Source organism: Ceratotherium simum, chromosome 9 (genome assembly GCF_057802395.1).
Source record: "Ceratotherium simum simum isolate JZ-2026a chromosome 9, ASM5780239v1, whole genome shotgun sequence".
Lineage (NCBI taxonomy): Eukaryota > Metazoa > Chordata > Mammalia > Perissodactyla > Rhinocerotidae > Ceratotherium > Ceratotherium simum.
In genome coordinates, this window is record NC_141908.1 from 60,473,773 (window position 1) to 60,489,412 (window position 15,640).

The 15,640-nt window shown below is 34.3% G+C and overlaps 1 protein-coding gene across 2 annotated transcripts in view; it reads right to left on the minus strand.

Moving 5' to 3' along the window:
* Positions 1-462: 462 nt before the first annotated feature.
* The window catches only part of PDE1A (phosphodiesterase 1A), a 322,799-nt gene continuing 307,621 nt past the window's right edge, over positions 463-15,640 (minus strand). For both annotated transcript variants that reach the window (XM_014784666.2, XM_087434959.1), the window contains exon 14: positions 463-573. In XM_014784666.2, the coding sequence (XP_014640152.2) occupies positions 500-573 (74 nt within the window). In that variant the 3' untranslated portion in view covers positions 463-499. The remainder of the gene's footprint in view (positions 574-15,640) is intronic.

Sequence of the window (15,640 nt, forward strand, 5' to 3'; positions counted from 1 at the left end):
ATTGTTAAAGGACTAAAATGTCTCATTAAGTATAATTTTTATTGATGAGCAAATTAAAAACTCTTTGAAAAGGTAAGTATTTAAGATTTTGCCTCAGAAGATAGAAGAGAGATATTTTTTAAAAGAATCCAGGAAGGCGTTTTATTTATTTATTTGTTTGTTTGTTTATTTATTTTTGTGGAGGAAGATTTACCCTGAGCTAACATCTGTGCCAATCTTCCTCTATTTTGTATGTGGGTCACTGCGACAGCATAGCCGCCAATGAGTGGTGTATGTCCATGCCTGGGAACTGAACCCAGGCTGCTGAAGCAGAGCACACTGAACTTAACCACTAGGTCATGAGGTGGCCCCAAGGAGGGCATTTAAATAAGATAACTAAGATAACTTTGTCTCTAATGATATTTTACAAACCATTAATTTCAGAAATTATATTTCTCAAGAGAAAAATAAAATTACCTCTCATGGTTAAAATGACAGAAGCCTTTAAAGTGTTTCAAATCTATGAATGCATATGAGCATGTTTTTCTTCGGCATTTACTAGATCTTCTGAGTTCTTATGAAGATCAGGTTCTCCTAAAAAACAAGCAAACAAATAAAAACAAAATAGGCCTGTGAAAAAACCGAATAAGCTCAGAAAACTGAAGCAATTGGTAGAATGTTGAAGATTGGATTTTATAGTGGATTTTGTGGCACATTTCTTCAATGGTAGCCAAAGGTTTTCTTTTCAGCCTGTGGATTTATAGAGTATAACAAGTCATCTCCTGGTGGTTATACAACTTTGTGAAGTTGCAATTTAATCTGGGAATACACAAATGAAACAGATGAGACATGTTTAAACATCTATTAAATCAAATGTAAAAATTATGCATGTTTTTCCTGAATATTTTTAATTGCAACAAATTCTTTTAAACAAACGCTCTAGTGATCAGTGTCTTTTACCACACATTGCTTAGTTGTTATGAATTTAAAACAAACGAGTATAGTAGAATAGTAATTTTTAAGATAAGGCATAATCTGCCAAAACAAGCTAATGGAATTTATAATCTTAGAATCACTCACCTTCTATATAAACCTTGAAGAAAAAAAAAGAACATGAGCATGGAAAATGTTCCAACATTTCTAGAGAGGTTGCAGAGAACCTATCAAAAGTAGAAATATAAAGCAAATTGTACAGATAAAAAAGTCTTACTGCATTAGAAAGTAAATAAAATTAGCAGAAATTAATTTTGGAGTCAATACTCAAAATATCTTGATATTTCAGGAAACACTCACATATGATGGAATGTTCTTTCTGTCTGAAATTTGGTTAAAAATATATTAACAGTTAAACTTTGCACCAATTAACTTTGAGATGTTTCCTTCAACATATATTGTAAGACTGTGTTGTCTCAGTTGCAACAGATTTTATATTGAGTTTATAAAATTAGTGAACATATAAAACTGATGGAGTGTTATCACAAAGCAAAATTATTTTGTCTCTCACTTTCTCTTTAAAATATATTCAATGGTGGAAACCTATCTTCTGTCCCAGAATCAAAATTTCAGGTAATATCATGACTTTTCCAATCATTCTTAGATAATAAAAACATTGTGTGATCACGATAAGTTGCCAAAGTCTCAACTCAGACATTAGAAGTCTGAGTCACATATAATACAGATCAATCTTAAAACAAAGATAAGATTTCTTTCCAACCTTGAGCTTACGGCAGAGCCCAGAAATGGTGTGTCTGGGCCATGGTTGATGTTTCTTTCATTTCTTATTTACCCTCCCCCAACTGGCTACCTTGGACTCCTGAGCTGGAACAAGAGAGAGAAGAGGGCTGAGAGAAGCAGCAAAGTTCCTACTCGATTAACATCACTGTAGGATGGCTTTGCACTCACTAGATCTGGCAGGTGTTTAGAGCTGATTCTTCTGTGAACACATTCATCAGCCCGTCAGGGACTTCTTGCCAAGCACCATGGCTGGAGACTTCTCACCACCTTGGTATGGACACAGGAAACTCTGGTTCCTTTGCAATGTCCACAGCCCCTGGAAATTTGTTGGTACATCTCCAGCTTCTGTCTGCTGAGGTCCTATCACCCTTCCAAATATGGGTGAGCCACATTTGGTTCACATAAAACACTCGTAAGGCATTTGTTTCCATAAAGTATTTGAGCAAAGGCTGCAACCTACACAACCTCCTCTCCTTTGGCTCATCTGTCATCATCTAACCCTTTAGATCTCTCATGTAAGAACTAGACTCCATTCCCAGTATCCCCTTAACTTCAAGCCCCCCAAGGGTCCTGGTGAAGCTCTCTTCCCTTGATTTCAGATGAAGAGGGAAGCATTTCTATATCTTTCCTGATAGCAGAGAGCTCATTAAAGAAGTCTTCCTCACAAATCCTTTTTCAACCATCAGTAACATGACCCTTTCATCTGTTTGAGTTGGGTGAGAGTTATAAGCATCCTATAATTGGCTTTTGAATCTTCTTTGAAATTCTTATCTCACAAGTCAATTTGTTTCCAACATTTATCATCTTAGACCTGCAGCTTAAACTTCTGATTTAATATCCTGTTACTTACGACTAGATTAGAACAGAACAAAACAGACTAGAATAGAACAGAACAGAACAGAGTGGAAATAATAGACTGAATTAAAAGAAAGGAATATAAGTAATTAATTCTCCGGTTCTCAAAATTTTTGAGAGGACGTTTTGCAATGAGCAAAGCACACTGAGGTCCACACCACCAAATGCTCTTGTATCTAGTGGATAAAGAACTCACCAGTAACAAAACAGTGGAGAAGAACAAAATTATCAAATGGTAACAATGTAGCAATTCCAAAAAAATAAATCCCAAAATGAGACATAGATTACATCCAAGAGTAACTGTACATATGTGATTAGAAAAGCAGCAATTAAAAATTGTGACCAACTCAAGATAAGAGTTTTGCAGCACTGAAAACAAAGTGTTTTCCTTGAAAACTGTAAAATTCCAGATGTTTTCAGGGGCACATACACAACACTGCCAAGCAATTGCATGGCAGCCAGATTGCATAGGAAAATACTGAATTAGAGACCTCAGCAAATTCAAATCACATTACTTTTACTTAATAACAATTAAGTTATTGTTGTTGTAGTTGCCTTTACAATTGTAGTTGTAGAACACTTACAATTAATTTGGATAATACTACTTGGAAGTAACCCTTAGTCTTTCATAAAAAAGTGAGTCATGTCATTCTGACATATCATTCTACCAGAAAAGAAGAAGTGATTTGCATTTTTGCATCCATTAAAAATCCTCTTAGATGCTCTTCATGGCCCCAAAATGGTCTATGTAAAAGACCTTGAGAAACATCCATATTGCCCAAGGTTCCAAACATTTTTGAATCATGGGCTCCTCTTTCAGATTGGTGAAACCTATGGCCTTCTCGAAATAAAATTCATTAATAAATAAAGTAAATACATAGAATTACAAAGGATTTCACTTATCTGAAAATATAATTATCAACATATTTAGGTAATCCTAATGATGTGACATAGTAATATATGTCTTTATTAAGGCATTAAATAACAAGGTTTAGCTGCAGGTCTATCATCCATGTAATTGTGAAGTAAAATGATATCAAATGACACTTCAAGGTCTCTCCATGAATTTAGATATGTTATGAAAATATCTATGATTTCTATTGGTGACAAACACAAATACCACAAATGTTACTCTGTGTACTGTTGCCTATGAATGAAGGAAATCCAAAATTTCAGTTAAAGGTTAGTAAAAATCACTCTTTCAAGTGTGTAGACCCCATCAGTATAACCCTGAGTTAAAACCTTTGATCTAGTCTACCTTCATTTTACAGGTAAGAAACAGGCCCAGAATAATCAAGTGATTTCCTCCAGTGCAGACCACAAACAGACAACCTGAAGTCAAAATGATTGGCTTTAATTCATTGCTATTTCAACAAGACCAGTAAAGTGACCTTGCAATGCCATTTTACTGAAGAGACTTGCAAGCTCACGTACATAGCAAGCTACCGCTTAGGGATAAATGCAATGGGTCTGTTCAAAGCAAGTGCACGGAAGCATGCTTGACAGCCCAGAAAAAGGTTGTGAAGGTAAGGGACCTCAGGTAATTCTGTTCATCCCAAAGAGCTCTGAGGTGTTCATCTAAACCAATTTCAAATGTTAAAACTTGAATAAAGTAATTTGTAAAATGATGGAAACATTGTGGATTTGCTTTATAAACAAAGTCTAAATTTGGTGGCGGCTAGGGAGGGGATAGGGGTCGTAGGAGAGACAGACCTGCCAAAACAATCAGAAATCCTCTAAATGTAGCTAATCTAGGCTCTTAGGCTGCAGTCTGAGCTATTATAATATCAGAATCATAATATGTTAGTTTCCTAGATGATACAAATAGTACTTGGAGGGAATAATACAAGGCAGACTATCAAGAGGATGTTAGAGACGCCAGTTGCCCAGTTATGGTCTTGCGTAACTATTATTTGAAAAATAATCTGTTAGGATAAATTATTATACAATTGAAAATACAACAATAATAATCAATACCTCGTGAACAACTACTAGGTGGCAGGCACTATTTTAAGTGCTTCACTCATCTTAATTACCAGAATCCTCACAGCAAACCTAGGTGGTGGGCTTTAACAATTGCAGAAACTGAGACATAGCTTGACATCCACCCAAAGTTTCAAAACTGTCAAGTGGCTAGATCGCTCTGACAAAGTCTAACCAGACTCTTGACCCCTAGTTCCACAGTGCCCAAACCACGATCACGTGCACGCCACCTTCACCATTTCTGCCGTATCTCTATGCCACCTATCCTCTTAGTTACCTAATATTTTTCTTTAAACAGACTTTAAATCTACTCTCTTTTAAAAAATTAGTTTTGACCTAAATAGTAATTTCCAAAGAAATAACAAATTTGATGTGCTTGGTGTATTTTTTCAATACATAGAATTCATAATTAACAAAAGATCATTTCTCCTGTAGATATAAAAAATGATTGAGTTAATTTAATAGTTTATATTTGCACTCATATATATTTCTCACTTGTCTGATGCAACAATCCCTGCATATGAGTAGGAAAACCATCAGTATGATCTCCATCCTAGAAATGAGGAACACGTGGTCAGAAGGGATAACTGACTACTCGAAGGCATCATAGCCTGGGAGAGTTTGGGAGACAGAACCCCAAACTATCCCTCAAAAATACTCCCATTGACTTTCCCTATTTAGCAGCAACAGCAAATAGTGTTTGAAAAATACCGAGCACAAAATTGGTTTGTGCAGTCTTTTCAACAGAAGTACTAGTTCTGAGTCACACTGCATTCTCATTTCTTCAGGGGAAAAATATTACCTTTGCTATGTGTAACAGTATTTCCTTATGCAGGCAGATCTGTCTAGGCAGCTTCAGTTTTATTTTTGGTCCATTTATGTAGCTTATGTTGCAAATAACTAGAATGAATCGATGATCAAAGATTAAAAGTTACAGTCATTGGAGAGATGTAATGTAGGATAAATCAGAGCTTCTGATTCTAATCAGTGTTTTGGTATTGGTATAAAATAATTTGCCTTATAGGTTAGGAATAAGAAATCTTCAGCATCAGGGGAAAATATTCTTAATTTAAATGCATCTAGATAGGAAATAGTTGTAAGTATGTTTTCTGGCTGAGGATAAATTTTGCTATGTGCATGAAGGTAACAGTAATTGACGAGAAGACTGAACACTAAGCACCAAGGAAGATGACAAGAAAAAGAAGGTGGAGTTGCTGAAGAAAAACGCCACCTCTCCCCAAATGTGCTAGCTCCAAGCCTGTACAGTCAGAGGAAGTAATATTTTATAAAGTGTTATATAATACAGAAATATAGCAATAATATAGCTAAGTTATTTCTTGGTCCACTAATGCAAAACCAAACACATCAATTTACATTGGCAAACTCTGGAATGAATCTATATGCCCAATGCTCAGATGTCAGGCACCTATCAATGTAGGGAGTTCTATAGGTGACCTCTGGAAAATGAAAGATCTCTATTCATATTCATCTGCCATTCAGTGAAATTACACTCAACTTGGGGATCTAATACCACATCAAATAGCCAGAAATCTTAGTGTTTAAGTTTCATTGAAACTAGAGTTTAAACAATGTGGGAGGTAGTTGAGTTGGCTCCTTAAAAGAGTTTAGTCTGGGTCCATGGGATGCATATGTTTTGGTGGCATGCAGGTAGGAGTGTGTTCCTACTGCGGGGAGTAAGGAAGTATGGTAGTAGTGTCGAGTCTGAGCCAAGGCAGGAGGTCAGAAAGAAAAAGATGTGCCGAAGAAGAAGAAGTGAAGGCCAGTTGAGAAAAGTTGACTCAGAGCTCCTACCCCCTGGCTGAAGCAATAATTTCTCTTTCAGTGTCATTCTCTTTAGAGGAAGGCTCTAACACCTATGAAAATGCTATTATTCCTAGGAGGGGTCTGTGTGATTGAATCTTTTTGAAAGAAAGCAGGCTTTGGTGGCAGAAAGATGGTGAGAATATAAGGGCATTGATTACCCTTCAAGGTAGGGAAGTTGGGAGGGTGGCAATGGAGAAAGGCCTGGAGAAGTGAAGTAAAGACCATTCAAACCACACTGCTGTGAAAAGTGGTGAGAACCAGTTGTGGAAATTTTAGGATTTGGCTCTTAGAGCCAATTTCACATGACAGGCAATGTAAGACTTCTCTAGTTTCTCAATCAGGGAAAAGATGGGATGAAAATTAAGTCTGAGAGGTGTGCCAAAATTTTCACATATTCTTCATCTTTTATAAATAGAAAAAATTACATACAGAATACCAACCTAAATATTCACCTAAACCAGTTTCAAAAGTTAAAACTTGGAAAAAATAATTTGTAAAATGATAGAAACATTTTGGCTTTCTTTTAGTAGTCTGGTTAATTGGGATTTCTATTTAAAGCTGGATTAAGCAACAAAAAAAGACTTCAACTGCTTTAGTAAAAATATTTAAATATGTCAATATATAAATCCACTTCTGTGCCTAAATGGAGAATACTGGACATAATTAAACTTGTTTGATTATGGATAATCCTACAAAAAAACCTGAGGTGTATTGTTCTAATCCTAAGCCATTAATTCTCACTCTCCTATATGTGTAGAATAGAGTATTATTTATGTTTACTGGGTCTAGGGAACTATTTAAAAATCAATTCTTGATTTTGTTGGTTTGTTGCCATTTCTACTCAATTTGAAAGTTAAAAAATTAGTTGATGGTTTCATTTTCAATGTGCAATTTTATAATATAATGCCACTATTGTTAGAAATTATTTCTCAAATTGCTCAACTTTAACCATGTCAGGAAAAAAAAACAATGATGCACACACATTATATATCTTACCATTTATCTGCAATCTCTGGCTACAATTTTTCATAAAGTTCTGGGTATTTTCCACATCCAAACATGGATGTGAAGAAGATGTGATCAAATTTTAAATTCTGGGTCTTTATACAAAAACGTTAAAAAGAATATAATACACAAACAACTTTAAATTTTAAATTCTTGTTAAAATCAGTCTATATGTATTTTAACACGAATGTGTTACTATATCTTGATCTATTAAATCATATATAATGTGTAAGAAAGCATAAATTAATGAGTAGGAAGGACAAAGTTTATTATTATTATTAATAATATCAGCAACAACCGGAAAAACAATAGTTAACGTTCAGGGAATACTTACTATGTACCAAGCACTGTGTGAATTGCTTCATACATTTTATCATTTAAATCTCCCAACAATTTTTATTGCCCAAGGCCACATACGATCTAAAAGGCAGAGCTGGGCCTTCAATCTCAGAACCATGCACTTCACTATTATTAACCTGAAGAGTTTGGTCAGACAGTGCTAACTGCCTGACCCAAAGGGGCACATTTCTATTTGATTTGAAAGAGTGAAAGCATTCTTTGTCTGGAGAAATATATCTGTGAGTTTCGAGTTGGGAAGTGAGGAGTAAATGTGACATTTTTCATCTTCCTGCTTTGACAAGTTATTAAGACTCAAAATTCAGTTCTTAAGGGAAGAGTAAGTGGTTTGATAGTAAGAAGTGTGAGCAGCATTTTCTAAGAAACAAGACTCTTCTTACTACTATTCTCTGTAGCAAAACCTGCAGTAAAAAACAGGCAAAGAAAGACTCAAATACCAAGGGCCACACAGGTCCTATACTTAGGGAGATTTCAAAGTAAAGGGTTTCAAGAAGGAGCCAAATGTTCTCTTGCTAATATTGTGGAGGAGAAATAATAGAGATTTATGACTCCAGGAGTAATGAGATAAATTTCTAGAAACACACAACCCACCAAGACTGAATCACAAAGAAATAGAAAATCTGAACAGACCAATAACAAGCAAGGAGATTGAATCATTAATCAAAAATCTCCCAACAAAGAAAAGCCCAGGACCAGATGGTTTCCCTGGTGCATTCTATCAAAATTTAAAGAAGAATTAACACCAGTCTTTCTCAAACTCTTCCAAAAAATTGAACAGAAGGGAACACTCCCAAGCTCATTTTATAAGGCCAGCATTACCCTGATACCAAAGCCAGATAAGGGTGCTGCAAGAAAAGAAAACCACAGGCCAATATCCTTGATGAAGATAGATGTAAAAATTCTCACCAAAATATTAGCAAACCAAATTAAATAGCACATTAAAGGAATCATACACCATAATCAAATGGGATTTATCCCTGGGATGCAAGGATGGTTCAACACATGCAAATCAATAAATATTATATACTACATTAATAGAATGAAAGATAAAAGTCATATGATCATCTCAATAGATGCAGAAAAAGCCCTTAACAAAATACAACATCCTATTATGATAAAAACTCTTAAACAGATTGGCTATAGAAAGTGCATACCTCAACATAATAAAGGCCATATATGACAAGCCCATAGCTAACATCATACTCAATGGTAAAAAATTGAAAGCTTTTCCTCTAAAATCAGGAACAACACAAGAGTGCCCACTCTCACCATGCCTGTTCAACACAGTAATCAGGCAAGAGCAATAGGGCAAGGAAAAGTAAAAAAAAGACATCCAAATTGGAAGGAGGAAGTAAAATTGTCTCTGTTTGCCAATGATATGACCTTATACAAAGAAAACCCTGAAGACTCCACTAAAAAACTGTTCGAACTAATCAATGAATTCAGCAAAGTTGCAAGATACAAAATCAACATACAGAAATCAGCTGTGTTTCTATACACAAACAACAAAATATATGAAAAAGAAATAAAGAAAGCAATTCCATTCACAATAGCATCAAAAACAATAAAATACTTATGAATTTAATTTAACTGAGGAGGTGAAAGTTCTGTATACTGAAAACTTTAAGACATTGATGAAAGAAATTGAAGAAGACACGAATAAATGGAAAGATATACTGTGTACATGGATTGGAAGAATTAATATTCTTAAAATGTCCAAATGACCCAAAGAAGTCTACAGATTCAATGAAATCTCTATCAAAATTTAAATAGCATTTTTCATGAAAATAGAGAAAATAATCCTAAAATTAGTGTGGAACCACAACAGACCCCAAATAGCCAAAGCAATCCTGAGAAAGAAAAACAAAGCTGAAGGCATCACACTTTCTGATTTCATACTCAGCCATACTACAAAGATATAGTAATCAAGACAGCATGTTACTGGCATAAAAATAGACACACAGACCAATGGAACAGAATAGAGAGCCCAGAAATAAAACCCCACATATATGCTTGACTAACATTTGACAAGGGAGCCAAGAATACTCAATGGCGAAAGGATAGTCTCTTCAAGAAACAGTGTTGCAAAAACCGGATAATCGCATGCAGAAGAGTGAAATTGGAGTCCTACCTTACACCATACACAAAAATTAATTTGAAATGGATTAAAGACTTAAAAATAAGACCTGAAACTATAAAACTCCTAGGAGAAACATAAGAAAAAAACTCCTTGACATTGGTCTTGGCAACTATTTTTTGGATATAACACCAAAAGCACAAGCTTTAAAAAGCAAAAGTTAATAAATGGAACTACATCAAACTAAAAAGCTTCTGCATATCAAAAGAAACAATCAACAAAATGAAAAGGCAACCTATGGAATGTGAGAAAATATTTTCAAATCATATATCTGAAAAGGGGTTAATATCCAAAATATATAAGGAATTCGTTGCCACTCAACAGCAAAAAAACAAGCCAACTTAAAAATGGAAAGTGGACAATAGGTACTTGAAAAGATATTCAAAATCACTCATCATCAGGGAAATGCAAATCAAAGCCACACTGAGATATCACCTTGCACCTATTATAAGGGCTATCATTAAAACGACAAGAGATAACAAGTATTGGCAAGGGTGTAGAGAACCCTTGTGCACTGTTGATGGGAATGTAAATTGGTACAACTACTAAGGAAAAGAGTGTGGAGGTTCCTCAAAAATTAAAAATACAACTACCATGTGATCCAGCAATCCCACTTCTGGATATATATCCAAAGTAAGTGAAAACACGATATTAAAAATATGTTAGTCCCATGTTCATTGCACCATTATTCACAATAGCCAAGATACAGAAACAATCCAAGTGTCCACCTACAGATGAATGGATAAAGATATGGTATATATATACACACAATGGAATATTATTCAGCCATGAGAAAGAATGAAAACCTGGCATTTGTGACTACATGGCTGGACCTTGAGAGTATTATGCTATGTAAAGTAAGTCAGGCATAGAAAGACAAATATCGTATGATCTCACTTACTTGTAGAATCTAAAAAAGTTGACCTCATAGAAATAAAGTAGAATGATGGTTGCCAGGGGCTAGAGGGTGGAGGAAATGGGGAGATTTGGGTCAAAGGGTATGAACTTCCAGTTATAAGATGAATATGTTCTGGGGATCTAATGTACAGCATGGTGATTATAGTTAACAATACTGTGTTATGTACTTGAAGGTTGCTAAGAGAGTAGATCTTAAATGTTCTTACCACAAAAAAGAAATGGTAATTATGTGAGGTCATGGAGATGTTACCTAACCCTACTGTGGTAATCATTTCACAATATATAAGTATATAAAATCAACACATTGTAAACCTAAAACTTGTGCAATGTTATATGTCAATTATATCTCAATAAAGCTGGAAAAAAATCCAGCATAAATATATGGCTGTAGTAAGTATCTATGCTTAAAAAATCAAAAGGTGTGAGCGAAAACCCTGTCATCATTTTTGTCTTGATGATATCTGACTCTCTATCCTGCAACATCACAGCCAACTATCACTATAAACCTTAGGGATCTCAAATTGCACTCAGTTTTCCTTGCATATTCCAACATAGCAAGGAAAGACTGAAAATTATTGACGTAAAGACTGCAAACATCACAGATTTCTTAACTTTTAGTGTTTATGATCAAATTCTTCAGTGGAGAGAGCATTTTTCGTGTGAGTTTCCATCTGGGGAGGATGAGAGAAGAAAGAGTCAGGAAAGTATGTCTCCTTTGATTTTGTTCTTCTTTTTTCCCATGGCGACTAAAACTACTTAGAATGCTCAAAAAGCTTCATCATCATAATTTTCAGCAAGTGGGTACCTACTACAGAGGAAAGAGTCAGCAAATACTAGTGGTACGCATAATCCAAAATTCTAGGAGTCTTTAGATGTCCCTTATGATATTCTGTACATATTGTTTGACCAATTTTTAGACTGAGTTGAATCAGGGTTACCAAATGCCTAAATATACAATTGTTTTTTTCATCTTATTTAGCTTCACATCACCAAATCTTAGAGGGCTAAGCTGGTAGCTATATTGATTAAGGCCCAAGAATCAGCCAAAATAGAAATCAATCCCACATATCTAGCTACCCTTTAACCCGGGATGAGAGACTAGTGTTCTTACAAAATGCCTTCCATGCTATTTCTTTGTCTCCTATGTACAAGTTCCTAGGCTATGACGAGGGGCTATTTGAAGGGATGTGTGGAGAGAGTTAATCTCATCTACTTACAGTTTTTGAAAGTAGTAGTGGAATAAATTGCTTCTCTTGGACGTGTATATAAGTTGCTCCTATTAAAGAACACTTATAAATTCATGCTTTAAAATAAAAGCACTGTAAGCAATTAGTCACAAAGCACTTTATTGATCTACAACATCCAGCCAAGATTGTGGGCAGTGGTATGATCTCTAATCTATAAAGACTCATATAACAGGATTAATTTCATGATAGAGGCAAATTTATCTAAAATAAATCATGGGTGTTCTATTATGCCTATATCAAACTAACATCAAAATATTATCTTATTCTTGTTGAACTGATTTTATTTGATGAGATTTCTATTTCTTACTGATCTCTCTGGGTTTTCTTTAATTAGCAGACTTGCTCAGCATATTTTATAGAAACCTAAGCCAAGATGGAAGGGTGATGTGGGAACAGAGGATCTTTCTGAAAGAATCCCATGTCCAGAGTGATATGTTAATATTATTGAGTGGGTTCTTGTGTTGAACTTCTCTCTTTACCTACAAAAATGTTTCTTGATACAAATTAAAATTAGTGCAAGGCTTCCAAGATCGCTCACTACCAGCTGTCTTGCTAAAGAATGGGCCTAGGTTGTATTTTGAAAATGATGGGGAAATAAAGTTGGAGCAGATTCTTGAAGGTTTTCACCATTTTCCCTCTAAGATTTGTATACTAAATCCCACCTGAAGAGATCTCTTGGATCACTTTTCCTTTCCCCTTCACTTTTCATAATTTCTTCTTTGGACAAAGAACAAAACATAGAAATTAAATATATACAAGAGAGGTCAAAGACTTCAGCTATAAATGTTTTTGCATGATTTCTGGGACTTTTCTAGATTCCTATAGTTAACAAGAGAAAATTATATTAGCCGAAGTATGAACAATAGTCCTAGAAGAAGTAAATTCAGGAGAACTGAAGAGTTTTGACTGTCTATAAAGTCTAAATCTAGGCAAATTTTAAGGGATAAAACTAAGATGGTAAAATGTTCTTTTGGGAAAGAAGTGAATTGCCATAAACCTAGTTTGCTGGATTAGCTGAAATCTTTTCTTTTTCAGAGCATTTAGGTCTACAGAATATTCTTTTTTTGAATCTTTTTTTTTCCTAAAGAGTTCTATGCCAAAATAAATAAATAAATAAGTAAATAAATAAATAAATAAGGCAAGTATCTTAAGTGGCAGAATCCACAACAGAAAGTATTTAGATAAAAGTTGTTCATTTTCAGCTCTACAAATTAGGAAGCTGTATCAACCACTCAGAATAAGACAATTCCGCTCCTTCATTCGCTCGTGCAGAAAACTGGATGATTTGAGAAATATTTGGGAGATATACTCTATATGCTATCTTGACGGATTAATTAAGAATGGAAAGGTGATAGAAGAGTCAAGATCAATTCACCATGTAGCAATTCACTCAATTGATGGAATTGATCCATTGCATGTATTATCACAAGCATAATCTCATATCAAAATTGTTATGACCAAGTGGTGTTTTTCCATAGTATACTTCTTTAAGGAAGCCTTCTGTAAGTTCTCCATATAGTTTGGAGTCACATATGTGAGCCCAGGAGAGTAATAAGAACTACTACAGAAAACACTACATTCTAAACACTTTACACATATTGACATTTAATTCTCATAAAAGCTCTTGAGACAGACACGATTTTCATGATCCTCACTTTACAAATGAGCAAACTGAAACAGAGAGATTAAATAACTTGTTCAAGTTTACATAGCTAATAAGTGACAGGGCCAGGACTGAACAAGATAGTCTAGTTCCAGAGTCCTAGATCCTAACTCTATCCATGCAGCCTTCCTGGGTGTAATTTAATTGTTGCTATGTTTTTCATCTTTCCTTGGTATGAGTATATGCCTTATCTTTGAAATTAAATGTTACTAAATTATGGCCTTTTTTTTTTCTGAAGGCAAAGCCAGAGAGTGAGCATAAATATACTTCTTTGTGAAAATATATTATTCAATATTAGACACCAGCCAGTCTCAGCTAATTAATTAATTATTGAGGCACTCCTACTAGTCTAGTACAATTAAACATTAAGTCAACTGTTAGGGGATCACAGTAAAGAAAGTGTAAAAGAGCCACACACACAAAAAAACAGCCTTTCCAAGAGAAAAACACCTTGACTAATCTTAAATTCAATTATATATTGTCATTCTCAAATCCCACAAAAAAACAGTATATTAAGCCATTTTACCCCTGCTGTTCACTCCTACTATAATATAAACATATTTTCAAAGATATGTGTCCCTTAAATTTTTTATGAATCATTTTTTAATGGCAGAGAATCATTAAAGCATTTGTTCAGAAGGATAAATGGTAGAATTAATGTAAAAGATAACTTGTGAAAGTCACACTATTTTTGATATTTTAGAAAAGGGACATCCAAAGTGAACATAGAACAAGCTTTATTGCAGAAATGACAAAATTAGTGATTAGTTGCTCAAAGAAAATTTATTGACACTTACCATATTATCTCAGTAAAGAGAAATGCTACAAAATGCCATTTGTACAGGGATTTGAAAGCATAAAGATGCTGATGTAGCCATCAGATGAGTCTATTCCCATAGCAGTTGAGTCAGGTCAACCAAGGAATTTGTACCTGTTATTTATGTGGTTCGTGATGCCAATTGAGCAATCTGCAAAACTGGGTTCCCTTTCTCTCACAGGGCCAGGTAGATTTCCAGCAAGTAGATTGAAATCTCCAAGTCTTTTGATCAAATTAGAACTGCCACCATGCATGAACTTTTACTTAGAGATGTTTAATGATCAGAAAAACTTACGCTTCTTTAAACGGCTTTTTGCTTCTGAAAAAAAAACGTACTTATTTTAATAATCTAGAGAAAATGCTGTAAAGAAGTTGTGAAAATAACTGTACTTAGCATTTATAATCAGCTATGTTTGTAGGAATTATTGTAGTAAAATTATGAAGATAAATATAATTGACATATTTTTTCTTAATTTTCAATATATTTTACTTTTGCTCCTGAAAGCTTTTGTGATTTCTGTATTCATCAGTGGTGATCTTGAGATGATTCTTTTTTTTTTTCTAATTCAACTTATTTTTTTCTCCATTTGAATTGTTGCCTAAAAACCATTCAAGATGATAGCCTGGATTCCTAGGGAGATCAGTTTGATTTCAACTAGTGTAGATACTCTCACAATCTATTAAGAATATCTTGAAGGATATTAATATTGTCTACTAACAAATAGTATACAAGTATTTGGATGTAGGACTACATTATATAAGGAAATAATATGCTATCCGTGTTTATTTTAAAAATAAAATTATTTATCCTTCTTTTTTCTTTTTCCCACTTATGTTGTTTAATAACACTAATGCAAAAAATCAAATAAATGCTTTATAGAACTACAGAGCTAGAGGGGCCAATGCTCTTACACAGATTATGACTTCGACTTTCAGGTAGAATTGCACTTTATCATTTCTTAATCTCCTGAGAAACCATCAAGAAAATCATTAAGCTTTTTTTCTTGCCTGTATGTGTATCTCACAAGTTATAATCATGCCCAATATAATCCTACTTTTTTTAATATAATATAATTACCATAAGTAATTTCCATAACTCATAAGCATTTGGTAGACTCATA